Source organism: Talaromyces atroroseus (genome assembly GCF_001907595.1).
Source record: "Talaromyces atroroseus strain IBT 11181 chromosome Unknown scaffold_8, whole genome shotgun sequence".
Taxonomy (NCBI): domain Eukaryota; kingdom Fungi; phylum Ascomycota; class Eurotiomycetes; order Eurotiales; family Trichocomaceae; genus Talaromyces; species Talaromyces atroroseus.
Window position 1 is genome coordinate 1,378,702 of NW_017971440.1, and position 19,360 is coordinate 1,398,061.

Here is a 19,360-nt window from a genome sequence, read left to right on the forward strand (position 1 = left end):
TCTTTTATATAACGACACGTAATATAACTAGGAGCTGCAACTTCTCTCCATCACTATCCTATCTAGCACTTTCCGCAATGTGATCCCTAGCCCTAAAACCTCGTACCTATCGAAATTACCCTATCTCAAACTGCTAGTTGCTAGAGAAAATCTGCCTTTGGTGGCTATGTCAATGCGCACTACAAACAGAAAAGGTAACTTCAAGTTCTAAATGTTCAGTTCTTTCCCGAGTCCAGTATTCCAGTATAGATCTCTAATCATCATCGTACTTCTCGGCGACACATCGAATGCGGGCGGTTCAAAACCAGGGGCGTAGCTTTCGAGTCAGTTGCAATTTTCTCGAGTCCAGCGATGTCCAACTCGATGCGCGTGGTGGTGCCACTCGTCTAAACAGCAGAAATGCCGTCAAGCGTGATGTAACGCTAGCTACCTGAACAATTTGACATCATTCAGGAGTGCTGCCGAGTCCAGAGAAAGTGCCAACGTGTGAGATATCACAAAAGGCTTTATAATAGAACAAAGGCCTTCGCATGCACTAAAGAATCATGTATAGGATCGGTTTAAAAAAAGTCTCATGGAATGTGCTAGAAGGTTGGATTTGTAGGATAAATAGCAGGAAAGACCATTAGATTATAATTACCCAGGCATCACCAGTTATCGGTTTATCAGAATTCCAGTCTTTTTCTTTACCCTGGACAACTTAAACTAGTTCGTACTTTCTACAAAAAACTTATAACCTAAAAATGAAGATACTGAAGTCTTGCCGCGATACTCTGCAAACGCGACGTCCTATGCATATAAAAGTGGGGAGGGAAAAACTGGTTTTTGTTTACCAAGTAATTCACCATACAAACACTCTTTCTCTCATAAGAAAGTGAGAGTGCTATATTCATCAATGCAGGGATTGATATTGCTTATTACTGTTTAATAACAAGCTGGCTACGACCTTAGCCACTATAATGGGTATAGTATTCAGCCACCTAGACGATAAGAATTATGTCAGTAATTTGCTGTTATGTACGCAAATGGCATTCTCAAACGTCCTGAATACATCTTTCATGGCTCAAACGTAGAAACCAATGAAGTCTCATCAAGGGAAGCTCGTCGGCTCTATCAGAATCTTCCCAGGCCTAAGAACAAAAATGGGGTACCTCTGTATGGCATGCATAGAGCAATCTCGCCCCTCTTTTACACGAATCGCATGCAGAGCCGCCGACTGCATGACATCTTGCAGTAGCTGAATCGCTGTCTGCATCTGCCGGGGATCAACATTAGAGATTCATCGGGCTCTTGCCTCAACACCATTGAGGAACCTAACGGCCGTCTCACCATACCCAACGTGAAGCATGACCGTACCGATCTGCTCGCGGGCCTGCTCCGTGGCCCCGCCGAAGCGAAAGGTGGAGTTGTGAGGCTGAACTTGAAGCGTGTTGTATTACCCCTTTCGGTATCCGGTAGCCGGGTAGCAATTTATCTGCGGTCCATCTCCGTTCTACTCCGTACTGCTCCTCCAAAGTCATACAGTGTCCACTGCTCGGTAGCAATCCATTCCGAATCCGACAAATACGCGGTGTTATAAGTTTAGGAAGTATCTATTATTTATTAACCGACTTCTAGCTCAGTCAAGCTGAATACATATACTTACTACGAATAGTAGAGATATAATTGAAGCACTGCTCAGAGTCTATACTACGCAGGCTTGGGGCAAACAAACTCTTCGTTGTGGTCAATTGCTAAAAACCCTCGGGTCGAAATATCATAGCAACCATGGTCTCTCTCAAGGCCGTCCGAGCATCCAATGCCAGCCTCCGGACCTTATCGAACATCACCGCGCTATTCGTGGGCGGCACCAGCGGGATTGGCCAGAGCACCCTGCGCCACCTGGCCCGATACGCCGACAGCCCGACCGCGTATATTGTAGGTCGCAGCCAGGCACGAGCCTCACCGTTCTTGGCCGAACTGCGCAGCCTGAATCCCAAAGGTCGTTTCCAGTTCATTGAGGCCGATGTCTCCCTGGTGCGCAATGTCGACTTTGCCTGCCGCCAGATCCTGGACCAAGTAGAACACCTCAACTTCCTCTTCATGACCCCCGGTGGGATTTCTCTTGGAGGCCGAAATGGTATGATCAAACCGCGCCCACCAAGCGCACAATATGTCCAGAACTGAGAAGAAACACCGCAGAAACTAGGGAAGGCATCGACTACCTCTTCTCTCTCCGTTATTACGCGCGCATGCGCTTTTTGCAGAACCTCCTCCCCTTGCTGACCACCGCCGCATCCTCCGGGCCCAGCCGAGTCGTCAGCGTCTATGGCGGCGGCTTCGAATTCGCCATCAACCGCGACGATCTCGATCTCAAGCACACCTTCTCATTACTGAACGCCTATAAGCACTCCATCACGATGACTACCGAGAGCATGGAACATCTTGCCCATTACCACCCCTCTATCAGCTTTATCCATGCCTACCCGGGCCTCGTGGGCACCAACATCTACAATAACAGCTTTCCCTGGCCCATTGCCTCCTTCTACAACGTTGCCATGTGGCCTTTCCACTCGGTCAGCCTGCAAGAGAGTGGCGAGCGGCATTTATTTCACCTGAGCTCCGCTCAGTATCCAGCCAAGCAGCAGCCCGCCGGAGCCATCCAGGGAGTTTCCGTGCAGCCGGAAGTCAAAGACGTGGCGACAGGCACCACGGGAGAACCCGGCAGTGGGGTGTATTTGCTGAACTGGAAAGGGGAAGTCCGATCGAGTCCCCAGATTCTGAAGGAGTATCGCGAGCAAGGGGTTCCAGAGCTGGTGTGGAAGCACACCGAGGACTTGTTAGACGAGGCGGCCCGGCGATAGATTTTCACGGTATTGTGCTATCAATAATCTGTCTAGACGGCCACGCCATTCAGAGTATAGAAGTGGTGTCTACATCGCTAAGGCCAAGTGCTGTCGGATTCGGAATACCTCATCGAATACTACCGGATGCGGGAATCCGTTCCGCCTGACAAGGCAGCGCGGAGGGGAACCAAAGCCCCAAAACAGCTAGCCGCACTAGACTGAGTCAGGTATAGTTGCCATACTTGGCACACCCAATCAGAATGTTTATATAAGCTCCCACCCGGGAACTGCGACGATGGATATGGTGAATGTATATGTATAGTTATGTACTGATCTTTAGGATTAGTCCGTAGAGATGTAAATTATATACTTCTTACTTCTTACGGGGATCAAACCAGCCTACTGATCACCGAGTTGCGCCAAGGTACATTTTGTAGCACCCCACTATACGTGGCTTCGGAAGCAGGGATACCGAAGATTAGGACAATGACAGACTTGGACGATAAAAGGGCGGCTGCCATGTTATATCTCTCCGAGCAAAAACAGTTCATAAAAAGAAACTTGCTTCTGACATGCAGAGAGCTTGTCCGGCTAACTTGAACATTGTTAATTTCGACAAAGATTGTCGCTATCAATATCAACGTCTCGCATCTGACAGACCCGAACGCTCGCCATCCATTCGTACGGAAAAGAGGAGATCGCAGACAACAATGGAGGTTGCTATTGTTCCAGCCAGCGCCGTTGACATCCCAGATCTTTTGCGCGTGCACAAATCTGCATTCAAAAGCGATCAATTTTCAAATTTCATGCTCGCAGGTCGAGATGAAAATGTGCATCGTAACCTTATGAAGCAGTCAATCGAGACATGGCTCTCTACCCACACTTCGCAACTGGTAAAGGCCGTGGCCGATGACGGGAACGTCGTTGGGTGGGCGTGTTGGCTAGTCAAGGGAGAAGATCAAAGCCAGCCCCTCATGAAACCGGAACATATACGTGACTGGCCGAATAATGTCGGATCCGCCCCTGTTCTTCATGGTGAGAGAGTGTCCACGGACGAGCCTGGAGAATACACAAATCACGCATCGCAACTACAAAATGATAAACTGAAAACACCAGCTCAACTCGTCAGTCGGCAGATGCGCAATGATTTGATGAAATGGGAGGATCAGATGAAAGGCAGGCGATACTATGTTTTGCAGGCCCTTGTGACAAGTCCACACTGCCAGCGTCAGGGAGTTGCGTCCCAGATGATCCAGTGGGGGGTTGATAGGGCCGATGCAGAGAAGATTTCATGCTGAACTCACGCCTCGCCAGCCGGGTTTCGTTTGTATACCAAGGCAGGATTTCAAGAATTAGGGAACTACGAATATGACCTTGGGGTCTGAGGTAAATATACGTTTCGATATATGTTGCGTCCCGCTAATAAGTGAACTTTTCTCGATTTAAATATGGATATTCCGTTGATGCTACATCTCGCATTCCAGTGAAGTTGTATTTTCCCAATCTGTCACTCTGAATCCTACACGTCCTGCAATTCGTTAGATATCTTACAGGTCTTTACCATGTTCCTAGCTTCCTCCTTTATGCCAGTGCATGGTAATGACTGGTTGTGGTCTCTGCTTCCTGAATAGTGCTAGCCTGAGCTAGTGTCATGCAAGTTAGTTTCGTAACAGCACGTAGCACTTTTCAGACTAGTACTAGGTTCTTACCTAGTGCCATACAAGTTGGTTTCGTAATGAGTGTCTTATCTTTGGTCCCCTCTTCCTTCCCCATTATCGACTTTGTCTCCTTCCTCTCGCTCTACTTGTTGCCTCATCAACCAAATCCATCAAAATGGATGGTTTGAAGATTGAACAGCTACAATCTCTTCAATCCAAGGACCAAGCGGCACTCCTCGACACGGTCGACGAGATTCGTCGTCATGGCGTAAACCGTTACGTGTCGCTGCCTCAACTTATCGTCTGCGGAGACCAGAGCTCCGGCAAAAGCTCTGTGCTGGAAGCCATCTCTGGTGTCCAGTTCCCAGTCAACGATGGCTTATGTACTCGATTTACCACAGAAGTCGTCCTGCGTCGCGCAACCAAAAGTCTGGCTACCGTCAAGCTCATCCCCGCCAAAGACGCGCCTCCATTTCACATAGAAAAGCTATTACTATTCAAGAAAAGCTCCATCAGCCATGCGAAGATTCCAGACCTGATTTCAGAGGCAAAGACCTTTATGGATCTTACTGGAAGCAGTACCTTCTCACGAGACATCTTGCAGCTGGAAGTCTCTGGTCCCAAGCTACCTCATTTAACCCTGGTTGATCTTCCAGGTTTGATCCATCATCCCAACAAGGAACAGACCGAAGAAGATGTCCACATCCCGAAAGAACTAGTCCAAAAATACATGTCGCAGTCGCGAAGCATCGTGCTAGCTATCATCACGGCGAAAAATGATACTTCGAACCAAGTCGTGCTAGAAATGGCCAAGGCGGCTGATCCTCAGGGAAATAGGACGATGGGTATCATCACCAAACCAGATTGTTTGATCAAAGACAGTCCAAATGAGTTAAACTTCTTTGCTCTGGCTAGCAACAAGGAAACATATTTCAAGCTTGATTGGCATGTTTTGCGTAACGGCGATTTTAACGAGCGCAAGGACTCTACCTTCGATAGGGATGCGGTGGAAAAGGCCTTCTTTGCATCGACGTTATGGAAGAACTTACCAAGCCACAAACGCGGAGTAGAAGCCCTACGTACTAGGCTGAGCCATGTCTTGTACCAGCAAATTCAGAAAGAGCTTCCGAGTCTTATCAAGGAAATTGAAGCTGAATTGGCAGCTTGCAAGACGACGATGGATCGACTTGGTTTGCCTCGTGACACTGCTGGTAGCCGACGCCAGTATTTAACAGGAATTGCCGGTCGATTTCTCGAACTAGTTCGAGCGGCTAACGATGGCGCTTATCAAGATCCATTTTTTCGGTCGACGAATTCTGGGGTTTTAGGTACAGTTCAATTGCAAAAGACACGGTTACGCGCGACTGTGAGGAAAGCGGAGCAGAAGTTTCTCGACAGAATGCACCGATATGGCCACAGCTATGTTATTGTGTCCGAAGGCTCGAACACAGAAAGTATTAAACCCCATAACCCGTCCCCGTCATCTGTCTCCGAAGACGTTCAGACGACTATCCGTGAACAACAGTTTCTTCAAGAAATTCGTCAACTTCTCAATGATAGCAAAGGAAGAGAACTTCCCGGTACTTTCACACCGCTTCTCGTCGGGGACTTGTTCATCCGCCAATCGACAAATTGGAAGCCTTTTGCCCTAGACTTTGTTGAAGATGTTTGGAATATTGCCAAGCAATTCTTGGACGACGTCTTGGTTCATGTAGCAGATGAAGACGTGAGGGAAGCGCTACTTGAAGAGATCATTGATCCAGAAATGGACAGAATTTTGATGAAGCTCAAAGACAAGGTTACCGAGTTACATTCACCTTATGCTCGTGGCTCTCTGAAAACTCTCAACCCTCGCTTTGTTAAGGAGCTCGAGAACCGACGGTCCCAACAAGCCCAAAATCCGTCTACCCAGCCAGGTACCATACTCGGAATGACTGGTACTGAAGATGCCGATTCGTATGCGTGCCGAGAGCTACTGCATCTAATGCAGGCTTACTACACTGTCGCCCTCGACGTCTTTGTTGACAATGTATCTAGCCTTGCTGTCGAGAACTGTCTTATGATTGCGCTTGAGGACTTGCTATCTCCTCTCACAGTCTCTGAAATGAGTGATGAAAAGCTCGAAGATATTGCATCTGAGTCGCCGGATGTTCACGAACTGCGCAGTCAGACGCTTGAAAAGCAATCTTCGCTTCAAAAAAGTTTTGAGCTGTGTCGTCGGCAAGCAAGAAAATTGGCATCAAATCGACTCAACGAAGAGGCACAAAAGAAGACACAAAAGACGGAGACCTTGCTAACTTCGGTCACGGAAGGGTCTGCAAGGGTGAATATTACACCAGCCGCCTCTGTAGCAACACCTATAAAGGTATGTGCCTGATCACCTCCGCTTTTTTATTAATTTCGATAAATGCCGATATTGTTCATCTATAGTCACAAGGTTACAACAACACTACCTCTCAACCAATGACCCAAGGTCCGGCGGCATTTCGAGCTTCAAATGCTTTTTCAACAAAGGTTCAAAGTGCACCTCGAGCATTTAGTCCTTCTCTATTTACTACAACAGGTTCGAGCGTAGGTCACATGACACCTCAGACCTCGAGCGTCTCGCTATCTCCGATACCACTTTTCGGCGGAGGCCAGAATGCACCTCAGACAGCAACTGCCTCATTATTTGGTGCACCAAGTGCAGGCACGGGCCAAGATGCACCTAAAATATCAAATTCCTCTTTGTTTGGTAATGCACCAAGTGCAGGTACACGTCAAGATGCGCCTAAAACATCAGCTTCTCTATTTAATCTTGCTTCATCACAGAAAGGTCTTTCTGCATCTCCTGTGGGAACGACCAACCAAGGTTCTAATGGCACTTTACCCTCTGGGTCGAAGACTAGCGGAGGAGGCTTAGTTGGTAGAAGCACTCCAACACCTTCACTATTTGGTCCAAAGACTACCGGAGGTGGTTTTGGTTCTACAGACGGGCTGGATTCCACGGAAGGGTTTGGTTCCAAGGGTTTATTTGGTAGAAGTACTTCACCTTTGGGCGCGAGGAGTGGCATAGGGGGGTTCGCGTCTACAGGTGCGACCACTTCACCGCGGGCATCCATCCCTTTTCAAAATACTCCAGCACAGCCGAATCAGACCGACTCGAGCAGTGATGCCGACAAAGGTAATGCAAAATAGTCTTCTCGTGTACAACTCGTCGTTTTATGTCAAGTCATTTACGTTGATATATATATTCTTTTTTTTTTTCCCCTGATATGATGAGACTTTGGATTAAATCTGACAATCTACATACAAGGAACAGTTGACTTCTCTTATTTCAAGTATATTCCAACTAGTGCGCAAGTTGTTTCTAGAGGGACTAGTGGCATGCCAGGTTATGCGGATGAAAGAGATCCAAATAGCACTATGCATAATGTTTACGAACACATATCTTATGGACTGTCCACTGCCCAGTTTGGTCGCAAGGATCCTTGTAACTATTCTGCGGAGGTTCGTTTAGCCCTGTCAATACTTGTTTCGGCTTTTTTTTTGGGAATGAAAGTAAAAGAGCTTATTCGTTTTTTTTATACTACAGGAGATACGACTCAAGGACTACCACGTTCTCGGATTGTCGAAGAAAGTGCCTGCTAAGTAGAGAGAGCTTCGGAAGGGTTATTTCCAGGTGTGATTGTACCATTGTGATATAGAAACTACTACTCGCCTTTAGGAGTCTTCAATGATGCATGTGAGCTACTATCTGCGAGTGACTTATGGCTTAGGCTCCCTACTTCGTAGTAGTCTCAACCACTTGCGTTACTGTTCGCCGTAAATTTTGACATTATCCAACCAGCTTTCTCTGACTGGTGTGGAACAGTGGTATGCCGCGAAACACCGCCTCTATATCATACACAATTTCTAATTGGTATAATCCGATATTTTAGGCTGTTGATTGGGGCTGATGACGTGAAATCAATAACGTATATTTACCTTCTCTCCCACCAGCTGCTAGGTAAATATTTTGCGCTTCATCTAAACTTGTGTAATTGATGCGGTGGTTTCTTATCTAAAACGCCATGGATGTCCTACCTCCTCCAGACTACCCTCCCGTCTAGCTGAGCGAATACCCTCGAATTCTGACTCGAACGCCTCTAGCCACGCTTGAAAATTCTATACTTCTTTTGTCTATGGTGATATCTAGGAATTTAAAGAGATTTTGGACTCATAAAGTTCATTATTAGAGGACTTTAACATATGTGATTTCTATATATTAATAATTAAAGCTACCAGTCAAGAAGATATGCAGTTCATTAAAGAACTTCTTAATCGTGGCTTACCTATGGATCTATTCTATGCATTGGAGGCTGCCAAAATCAAGAGGACAGATGCCCTGAAGGTTTTCCTGCAAAATAGATAGAATATTAATCAGCCAATGAGTAAGCTTAAGTCTCTTGTACTTGGGTACAAATATAGATAAGATACAAATGATCATACAGCTTTGAATGTGCAAAAATGTCAAATCACTGGGAAGTCATCCAGACAGTTGAGAAAGGGAAATAGCTTGTCTTTTTCATATTCACGATATAAGGCCCATTTGTGTCACTACTGAATTTCTATTGCCTTATATTCATATATCAGGGTTCTCTCAATCTGCGTTTGATTTGAAGAAAGGGGACTGAACAAATAATCGCCTTATGTGGTTTATATGTCCGGTCGTCACATTGTATAATAAGGTCGGAATATTTTCCAATTAACAGAAGTTCCCGCAGAAAACACATCCTCTCTGCCTATTTCTTCGGCCCCGAGAACCCTGACCTTTGTTGACCTGACGTGGACTTATTCATATTCACTTTTTAGGCCGACTTCATATATGAATTTATTAAGATTGCAGGGGAGTCAAAATGGCTATTTTGTATTGGGATTACATGTGGCCGGTTTACTAACGTAATCCGCACCCGAGTGGGCACCACAACCGAGTAGCGTGCGGGAGGCGGTGAAGTACTGTATTGATTCGCTGGTTGAAGCATTTAGGAATACGTAGTTCAGATTGGACACACCTTAGACCGCTCGGCCATGTTACCTGGATGTTATTTGTTGCAGGATCTTATTCCGCTTTCTTGCTAGATTCATCTTAGCATTGCCAAGTTCAATGAGCACTCACTATTCAGCTCTAAATCTTTCTTGCACGTCGATATGGTGCATGGAGGACTTTCAGGCTGTGCAACGTTCGCGAAGAAACACAAAGTTGAAATTCACTCAGAACCGACCTGACTGATATCGTCTCATACATTAACACTTACAATCATTCAATGGTAAGTTGAAATGGATGAGACTGAAGTTTAAAAGAACAACGTTAGAGCCCAAGCTCATCGGCATAAATTATGTCAAAGGCTTGCAATCATGGCTGTCTGAGACGCTTCCAGGTGGGTAAAGTGCATTTACTCTCTATATTGTACAGTATTTCTTATGCAACTATTAGCGCTCCAACCTAGCCTTCGTGCTACATCCCGAGGGATCTTTTCACAACCAGGAAAAGGGAAATAGCGTCACTCCAGTCGAAAAAAGATGTGCTTGTCAGAATTGTAGGTACCAAGCTATGCGGCTCACATGTAAGTATTTCTCTCCTAAGCCAGATTTCATTGGATTAAGTACGAGAGCCTAATCGATCGAGGTACATTATTGGAAACATGGCCGTATAGGGCAATGTGTTGTCGAAAGCGCTATCGTCTTGAGAAACGACTCCTCGGGAATAGTCGTAGCCTGTGTGGAAGTGATGCTGACGGACTCGCAGATGGCCACCGAGTAGCCCTTGAGCCTGGCATTTCTTGTAATATCTGTGTGAAGTGCCGCAGTGGCCGATACAAACTTTGTAGTGCCATGCGCTTTGCTGCTACAGCTCCATATAACGGGACCTTGTCGATGTACTACCAAGTTCCTCGCGAGTGCTGTTATAAACTGCCCCCACATATATTGTTGAGAGACGGCACCTTGTTGGAACCGTTGAGCGTCGCTGTTCATGGCTGCAGGCTCGCTGAAGATGTGCAGGATAAGTCCGTGGTCGTTTTCGGCACCGGCCCCGTTGGACTACTCTGCTGTGCAGTGGCACGGGGCATTTGGCGCCTCAACTGTAGTCACTGTTGCCGTTGTACCAAGCCGGATGAGTTCCGCGACAAAGCACAGCGCAACTCACGCATGTAAAATGGATTTCGACTCCATGGAAGAAAAAGCCAAGCCCTTGTTGGCTACCAGGTTGATATTGTGATGGATACTACTGGAGCAGAAACTTGCTTAAATATTGGTATGCACGCGCTCATGACTGGAGGAACATTTATACAAGTTGGTTTAGGTCAGCCAAATGTTTCGTTGCCTGTGGGACAAATTTGCGACAAAGAGATTGTCTTTAAAGGAAGAACCTCTGCCATTCTTGACGTTCGCCACGCCAGGTCCGTAACACTCAGTGCCTGAAATATATGTAATGCCATGCAACCACAAGGTAATCAATAATGAACCTTTGTTATTATAAGTATTTATCAGTTCTTTATTACAGAGATAGTTTTAGAGCAGACAGGAGCATAGCAATGCGATATTGCCTATATAGGTACTACACGCATATTGCCTGATCGGGTGTTTAGGGCTAACTTGGTCTCAACTAGCACTAAGCAAAAGGATTAATCCTTCCATTATTAGACAACGTAATTTGGCGATGCTTATGGAACTTGAATTTTCTATCTCCTGCCCAACAGGGAACGTCGAAGCCTCAAATTTCAATGCTCTTGTAATGACATGTACAGTTTCCGAAATTCCGAGTTTCGCGCAAGCAAGACTTGTGGACTATCATATTCCACAATTTTCCCACCCTGCAGTAGTGCTACCCGATCGAATCGATCGATATGTCGGAAGCGATGAAGAATAGAGATGATTGTTTGCGAGGACGCAAATTCTGTGTCAATGACATCTTGCATGATGGACTCTGTTTTCCAGTCAACGCTATGTAAATTGTCAGATCTAGATGTACATTTTAAAATGAAAAGGGGGAGGGCGAATCCCAAGCAATGTGAAAGAGCCCATTGTACTGAACATCTTGAACGGCAACTTACCTGCTGGTGGCTTCATCGAGGATCAAAATACTGCTGCGGACGTTTAGTGCTCGCGCCAGTGTCAACAACTGTCTCTCTCCAATGGACCAGTCCGATGCGGATAACTCCGTATCTAGTCCTCCTTCATTGCTGATGCGCTTCCATAGGCCCACCTTCTTGAGTGCCGACTCAATACTTTCATCGGTCGCATTTCTGTGGGGATCAAGGTTAAATCGCAAAGTGCCAGGCATAAAGAAAGGGTCGGAAGGGACGGTATTTAACCGTGCGCGAAGAGTGTTTCGCGACACTGTTGACAGGTCTACATCATCTACTATGATGCGACCCTGTTGGATATCAATCAGCTGGAGAAGAGCCAAGATTAACGATGTTTTTCCACTGCCGGAAGGCCCACAAATGGCAACTTTTTCGCCTGCTCGGATCTTCAGAGACAGGTTTTGAAGAACAGGCGTGCTTGTAGGACTATAGATGGGTGAGTTTTATCGTCTTTCAGGAATGGTCTAGTATAACCCAACATACTTGTAAGAAACCGTAACGCCTGCAAATTCAATAGCACCGTGAGAAGGCCATTCAGGTTCAACACGAGATGGAGTAGTTAAGGATCTTAACTCCGAAGGTGTACCTGTGACAAAATCCCGAACTCGCGATACGGCACCAATGGACGTTTCCAACATTGTCCAGGACCGGATCATCTGGGCAAGGGATTGATTGAGTGTGAGAACCATATTGAGCGCAACTCCGATGGACCCAGCAGCAAAGCGGTCTCTCATGGAAGTCATGGTAGCGACTATAATGACTGTAATCGCTCCTACAATCATGTTCAGGACCAATTGTAGCCAGATGTGAATGCAAAATAGCATGTAAAATGGCTTCTGAGATTCATTCAGGTATGATTGGCCTTGATCTCGAAATCGGGACTCCCACTTGAAGGCATGAATGGTTGAGAGACCCTGGATCGTCTCGATGAAATGGGCGTAAAGGGGGGCCTTGGCTTCGATATCCACCACTCGAACTTGGCTAGATGTCCGCAAATAATACCGCTGGACGAAAAATAAGATCCCCAGCACGAATGGAACAGATACTGCAAGATACTTCCCAATAACACAAAGAATGATCAAAGTGGCAACACATGAGAAGGCACCTATGTGTTTGGGAGAGGTCAGTGGACAAACTCCTCAAGATTGAACGTGAACTCTACTTGTAACAAATTGGGCTCCATTCATTGGAAGCTCCATATCGACCAGCTGCATATCTTGACTGAATCTAAAGATTCTGGTTAAAGACCTGAAAGGATTGAAAGCACTTATATGAGATTCCGGTACCTGTTTGTTATCGACCCCGTGCTTGTCTTGTGAATGAAAGAGAACGGTGACCTGCGGAACCAAAAGATATATTAGCACGGTACGCTATTGATCATTTGGGTGGAATATACTCGAGAGTCGTCTGCAACAGCTGGCGATGTAGATTCAATCCGGTGTTATTAATGATATTAACAAGGAAAATCCTGCTATCTGTCAATTTTTTTCCGCCTGTATGAACGCATCTGCTCACCAACAACCGGCCACGACACCGAGAAAAGATAAGCCGAAGAGAAAGGCGTACACCCCTAAGTACTTCCCTAGCTCCTTATTTGGTTGCTGTTCGTTTGCTTCCATCCACCATTGAAGCCATATAGCTAGAAACAGGACCTTAGAATCTTCTGTGATTGGTAAGGGATGAACAGCCACTTACTTGCAAAATTGCTTCCAAATGCTTCAATTCCAGAGAAAAATACAAGAAGTATAACAGGGACAAATCCCGCACTGCGATAATAGTACATGTACACAGACCAGGCGCCACGCTTTTGTGTTGTAGCGTCAGAATGTATACTGTCTACATCACTGCTAATCAGGACTTGAAATTCATCCGCTTTCTCGCCAGTCAGGCACTCCTTTACAGGTGATGCTATGGGGGTATTCTGAACAGGCATGAAGGATCTCGCAATTGTGTCTGGCCTTCGCGACAAAATCTCTGCGTACGGTCCTTGATCAACAATCCTTCCGTCGTCAAGAACGATAATATTGTCTGCATAAGAAAGAATCTGCTCTTTATGACCGTCAGTTTCCTTGGGATAGCAGCATTAATCGATTCACACTTACGCGTATGCGTGGCAAGAATCACCGATCTTCCAGTGGTCTTGATGTAGCCTTCCCGGCTAAAGAGATGGCTGGATATTACACTGATCGTCTTTGAATCGAGTCTGCTAAAGACATCGTCCAGAACTAGAACCCGATTTTTGGAATATACTGCACGGGCAAGAGACTGGAAACAGATGATCATCAATCTCAGTGCGAAAGGAATACTTCTACGTCTGCGATTGGAAATAAGAACTCACAACTCGTTGTTTTTGTCCTGAGCTGAGTGACACCCCTTTGCTCCCCGTCCTACACATATCACCTTTCGGAATTGCTTTCATGTCTGCTTCCAGACCACAAGCCGAAATGACAAATCGATACCAACTGTTCTCGAATTCAGTTCCTCCCGTGATATTTTGTTGAATGGTACCATCTATGATCCATGGCGTCTGGCCGCAGTATGCGACTTTCGTCATTTTTGAATTCAATGAGCCGCGTTTGAGAGTTGTTTGCCCGAGAATACTTTCTAGTATGGTTGATTTTCCCGACCCGACGGGGCCTATCAGCGTAGTGATTCCTTCGGGGATGTTCAAGTTCAGATCATTCAGCACAACCTGAGTTTCCGGAGACCAGGAAATGTCCGCATTGTTGAATGACACCAAATGCAGGTCAGATGCAGTGGACTGATCATACTCTTGCAGTTCCATTGCTTCTCTTGAGACCCCTTCGGCCGAAGTTGTCATAGATAATTCCGGATCGGGGCTAGGCGTAAGTTTATCAAAGACGTACTCCTGAATGCGTCCGAAGCAGGCGAGTGTTTGGACGATGGATGGCAAGGCTTGACAGAAGGTAAGTAAAGGGCTCGTCAAAAGGGAGATCAGAGAAAGAGAAGTGAAAGCCTGTGCCATGTTTAGTGAATCGTCTTTTTTTACAACCGAGATAATAGCATATGTAGTAAGGGTTGCAAAGGGCGCAAAATCCGTAGGAATGTTGGTTGTTGAGCATTAGCAATGACCACTCAATCTTTTATTTCGAAACAGAACCTCTTACAAAGAGAAATCTGCCATATAAATAATTTCCGGAATCGTTCTGAAGATTTTATCTCAATTTCCCGCAGCCTTGATATAACAACGAACATAACATCCGTAAGCCCGAGTATTTTCACAGCTTTCATGTCACCCAGCATATATGAGGTAACTGCCAGTCTTTTCTGTATTCTCTCGATCCATTGACGTTGAGCGTTTCCTGACTTTTGTGACACCGGGACGGTAGCGAGTACTGACGCTGTAGGCAGAAAATAAGTAAGCTGTACATAGAAAATAATTTCTTGAAATGGACGGATACGGATGTCAGTCACCTAGGCATATGACGGCTGGGACCAAGCACGCGACAGAGACCTGTAGCTCTAATAGCCAGAGAGCAATTCCAACCTCTAAGGCTGATGCCCAAATCTCGTGTACGAATCTGAAGTCCGATGCTATCCGTTCCACGTCGGTGTCCATCAAAGTGATGGCTGCCATGTCTTTCGCCTGAACGCTTTTCGAGCCCGTCGTCGCGGCATAGATAATAGAGACAAGCCCTGCGCGAATGGCAGTAATAAAACGATACCTTTGACGCCAGTATATTGCTGTTGAAACCTATCCTTGAATTATTAGAATACTGGAAACCTACTTTCGGACAGCCAATACATACCGCCAAGCCCGAATATACGAGCACAACAGCTCCTATGAGCGCTGGACCATAGTTTGCTGGTGCTGCAGTTGCGCCCATCCAATCCACGAGAGTCGTGATGAGAAATGGTTGAGCAAAGGTAAATGCAGTCAAGGCCAGACGAGGCGGAATGCCGGACAGAAAGGACCATCTATACGCGCGAAACGTAGCGAAGAGCAGGCGTCGATCAGCTGTGGTTATGTCCCATGCTGTTTGAAGTTTTTGCCCTGCGGTATATCCAGCGAGGCTTTCATCAACCTCGGGTATGTCCGAAAGCTGGAGATGTTTCAAGTAGCCTTGGTGGAAGAACGGGAGGACCCAGATGAAGAGGCTCTGGCTCCAAAATCCACCACTTTGTTCCGGGGTCACGTTCTGATGTAGTCGCCGCAAGAACTTTGTCTTCCTCGCGGACTCTACAATTAAAATTGCTAAGGTGAAGACGTAGATGGCAGTCCATAGACTCTTGCAGGCTGTGATGCATGGAATGAGCCATAACGTACGCAGGCGGGGTATGTATAGAATGCTTGCAGCCGAAAAGTAGATTACAAGAACGTCTGACGGTCGCACGGTACGCTGATCTTCTGCAAAAGACAGGACGGCCGCTGAGAAAGTGGCAATGATATCAAGGAGTCCCGATGCCAGGGACAGTTTCGTATGGATGGCCGACGTTGTTGTTTGAAGTGCGGTGAAGACAACCTGGAGAGCGAATAAGATGACGAGGAGTGACTTTTTGCATGTATTGTCAGTGGAAAGTGCAGTATCAGCAATGGCCATATGCGTACCAGTTTCCAGACGGCGAGTCTGTAGGACGCCAACTTCACTGGAGCACTGCGCAGAAATTGCAGACGCGGCAGCACAACAATCAAAAACAACGATGTCGGGAGCACACTGAAGAAGGCATCCTCGAACAAGAGAGTGAAGTCAAAAGCCCGACAAGAGGAGTTGACACGGGGGCCAAATGTATTGTCACTGCCCGGGGGGCAGAGGGAAGCTTTCGCCATCAAAGAATCTTAGAGGCCTTCAACGTTCGCCAGTTGAAGTTGAAGTTGAAGTAGATGTGAAATAGGTGCATACCAATATAGGTATGGAACTAGCAGGCTATCTGAATGGCGTGAATGCTACCTAATGCAGGGATCCCGATAACTTGCAATATTCTTATATGGTCTAAAATAGCGCCGCTATTACCTATTATTTATGCATACATACATAATATTCTACGGAGTACCTAGATGTACTATAGTTAGTTATTGTGCAGCTTACTCAATTACGTTGCATCTAAGTGACAGCAGATTATGACCGCTATTCCGAATACAGCATGTAATCCTACGGCAGCCTATTCGTACAACCTTGCCAAAATTTGTAATATATTGAAATATGATAATGCTATAGAAAATAAAACAATGCCTATATAGCTCGCTTATAATAGGAGCTAATCTATTTATAGATTAATCTATATATATATAGAACTATATAATCTAATTTTGTTTCTATATAGAGTCCTTTAATAACTTTAAAATTTATTAATATTATAAACACTCTTATAAATTTTTAGTATATTAAAATATTTTAATTTATAAACTTATTAAGACTTAATCTAATTTCTTTAAACCTATTAATTTGTCTTTTTTTATCTTTCTTATAACCTACTAAAAATTCTTCTTTATTAAGCAGAGTAAGCAATATAATATAATTATTTTATTTTAATTAAATTATATTCAGTTTATTAACTTAAAATTAAATTTTAATTTAATTAATTAATTTAAAATACTAAAAATTACTAATTATTAAGTAATAAGTAAGGTAATAGATAATTCTTATAATTATATTTTATTTAATTAGTAAGATTATTCTTAGATAATCCTTTTTTAAAAATTAATATATAAATAGAACTCTTTTTTTATTTATTTTATTTATTAAAAAAGTAGATATTTATTCTAGATAATTAGATTAAAAAAAGAGTTCTAAGATATAAGAATTTTAAAATTCTTTTTATAATAGTATTTTCTTAAGTAATTCTTTTTAAAAGCTAATATATAAATAAAACTCTTTTCTTATTTATTCTATCTATTAAAGAAGTAAATATTTATTTTAAATAAATTAAAAAAAAGATTTTAAGATATAAGAATTTTAGAATCCTTTTTATAATGATACTTTAAATAATAAAAAGACTAATAACTAAAAGCTATAATAATAAAATAAACTTTAATAATATAAGATCTAAGAATTTTATTAATAATCCTTTTAAATTACTAAAAAATGGTTTTAAAATTTTAGATCTATCTTTAGATAGTAAATTATCTAATCTATTACTAAATAATAAGTTAGATAATAAGATAAATCCTAAGAAAAAGCCTATAGAAAAGATAATAATAGTTTAGAAAGATATTACTTATAAGTTTTTATTATTTTTAGATTTAATTTTCCACTAATATAAAGAATAATGAAAAAAATTTTTAAGAATTTAAATAAGAATATTTTAATTTTATAGTAATATCTTAAGCTTATATCTAATAAAAAATAAAAAATCTAATTATAAAGCCTAAATTTTCTCTTTTATTAGAAAGAATTATGAAATTACTGGCTCTTTAAATAGAAAAAGTAATATTATAATCTTAATATTAAATAGATTCTTTTAGTTATATATATTAAAATAAAGAATTTTAATAAGAAATATATTAATAAAGATAACTAGAATAATATTTATTATTATATATATTTTATACACTAAATTCTATAAAGAAATCTTAATTATATAGATAAGCTTTTTAGATTTTATTTTATAAATTCTAATAAGATTAAATATTATCTTTAGATTATTATAAAATATATTTAATATAAGTTTATACTATTCTAGTAATATAAATCTTTAGATGGCCATATATTACTATATAAGAAAACTTATAAAAGAAAAGATTATTTTATTAAATCTACTTCTTATAAATTAAAAAAGTAGTCTAAAAAGGGTTGTCAGAGAATCAGAACGTCACAGCCAATGGATCAGGTTAGTCACTACGGGACTAATGCACACCGGAACAAAGGATTACCCGCGAAGCCTTAGGGTTAGGGCATCAGAGGAATCAGAGGATTTCTATGATGGCTATGATCTACGGATCAGAGGAATCAGAGGATTTCTATGATGGCTATAATCTACAGATCAGAGGAATCAGAGGATTTCTATAAAGACTATGATGGAGGAAAGCTATATAAGGACGCTCATTTACCATGTATTTAGTTTTCTTCTATCGTCTTAAATTAACTGTGATAACTTGAGTATACAATCTTCTATCGATCAGGATATTCATAGTCTTATTCTTATTTCTTTCATCTACCAAGACCTTTCGACCTTAGAAGCCTATTAACTTCGCCCATTAATAGCTATCCTAGCTATACTCAACAGTAATTAACCAAAGTTTCCAACAATTCAAGACCCTCAGTCAAAAGAGAAGTCTTAAAGATAAGTAACAATAACACCTCAAACCCCAGTTCCAGCAACTCCAAGTCCCAACTCACAAACTACTAACACTAGCAGTAGGAATACCACGACTACTAATAATAGAGACATAGCAGCATTATTGCAACACATTAAAGAACTAAAACAAGCAGTAGTTAACAACAAAGGAAGAACAAGCCAAACACCTCAAAAAATCAAGATCAGAACAGTAACTCCATTCAAGAGAAAACATAGAACCCTTAAGATGTACCTTGCTCAGATACAACTCTATTTTATGCACAACAATGAACAAATTGTGAGTGAGTCCAACAAAATACTAGCAGCATCAAGCTTTCTCAATAGAGAAGCCATGAAGTAGTTTGCTCCATACATCACCAACTGATATCACGCAAATAGCAACAAAGAACAAAGAAACCCTAAGACAATCACAATGTTTTCTAGTTACCAATACTACAAAGAAAAACTTAACCAGTTATGGAGAACCATCAATAAGGAAATCGAAACCATCAATAAAATACAACATATTAAACAA

General features: G+C 43.1%; 5 protein-coding genes across 5 annotated transcripts, besides 8 other annotated features; 3 read left to right on the plus strand and 2 right to left on the minus strand.

Moving 5' to 3' along the window:
- Positions 1 to 429: 429 nt before the first annotated feature.
- Positions 430 to 720: a repeat region (Identified by RepeatMasker using a combination of RepBase library and repeat library created with RepeatScout).
- Positions 721 to 1,767: 1,047 nt separating this feature from the next.
- On the plus strand, positions 1,768 to 2,843 carry UA08_06377 (hypothetical protein; the record flags this gene model as incomplete). The annotated part of the gene is made up of 2 exons (XM_020268694.1): positions 1,768 to 2,119; positions 2,182 to 2,843. The coding sequence occupies 2 exons, from the start codon at positions 1,768 to 1,770 to the stop codon at positions 2,841 to 2,843; spliced, it is 1,014 nt and encodes a 337-aa protein (XP_020118517.1).
- A 692-nt stretch (positions 2,844 to 3,535) lies between these two features.
- Positions 3,536 to 4,123, plus strand: UA08_06378 (hypothetical protein; the record flags this gene model as incomplete). The annotated part of the gene is made up of 1 exon (XM_020268695.1): positions 3,536 to 4,123. The coding sequence occupies one exon, from the start codon at positions 3,536 to 3,538 to the stop codon at positions 4,121 to 4,123; it is 588 nt and encodes a 195-aa protein (XP_020118518.1).
- A 277-nt stretch (positions 4,124 to 4,400) lies between these two features.
- Positions 4,401 to 4,512: a repeat region (Identified by RepeatMasker using a combination of RepBase library and repeat library created with RepeatScout).
- Positions 4,487 to 4,561: a repeat region (Identified by RepeatMasker using a combination of RepBase library and repeat library created with RepeatScout).
- A 97-nt stretch (positions 4,562 to 4,658) lies between these two features.
- Positions 4,659 to 7,660, plus strand: UA08_06379 (hypothetical protein; the record flags this gene model as incomplete). The annotated part of the gene is made up of 3 exons (XM_020268696.1): positions 4,659 to 5,849; positions 6,009 to 6,848; positions 6,914 to 7,660. The coding sequence occupies 3 exons, from the start codon at positions 4,659 to 4,661 to the stop codon at positions 7,658 to 7,660; spliced, it is 2,778 nt and encodes a 925-aa protein (XP_020118519.1).
- Positions 5,879 to 5,934: a repeat region (Identified by RepeatMasker using a combination of RepBase library and repeat library created with RepeatScout).
- Positions 7,661 to 9,301: 1,641 nt separating the features above from the next.
- Positions 9,302 to 9,399: a repeat region (Identified by RepeatMasker using a combination of RepBase library and repeat library created with RepeatScout).
- Positions 9,400 to 11,223: 1,824 nt separating this feature from the next.
- Positions 11,224 to 14,575, minus strand: UA08_06380 (hypothetical protein; the record flags this gene model as incomplete). The annotated part of the gene is made up of 7 exons (XM_020268697.1): positions 11,224 to 11,446; positions 11,557 to 12,015; positions 12,073 to 12,570; positions 13,105 to 13,228; positions 13,285 to 13,617; positions 13,692 to 13,854; positions 13,928 to 14,575. The coding sequence occupies 7 exons, from the start codon at positions 14,573 to 14,575 to the stop codon at positions 11,224 to 11,226; spliced, it is 2,448 nt and encodes an 815-aa protein (XP_020118721.1).
- A 441-nt stretch (positions 14,576 to 15,016) lies between these two features.
- UA08_06381 (hypothetical protein) lies at positions 15,017 to 16,378 on the minus strand (the record flags this gene model as incomplete). Its single annotated transcript, XM_020268698.1, has 3 exons — positions 15,017 to 15,304; positions 15,360 to 16,103; positions 16,160 to 16,378. The coding sequence occupies 3 exons, from the start codon at positions 16,376 to 16,378 to the stop codon at positions 15,017 to 15,019; spliced, it is 1,251 nt and encodes a 416-aa protein (XP_020118717.1).
- Positions 16,379 to 16,656: 278 nt separating this feature from the next.
- Positions 16,657 to 16,701: a repeat region (Identified by RepeatMasker using a combination of RepBase library and repeat library created with RepeatScout).
- Position 16,702: 1 nt separating this feature from the next.
- Positions 16,703 to 18,343: a repeat region (Identified by RepeatMasker using a combination of RepBase library and repeat library created with RepeatScout).
- Positions 18,318 to 19,360: part of a repeat region (Identified by RepeatMasker using a combination of RepBase library and repeat library created with RepeatScout) that runs on past the window's edge.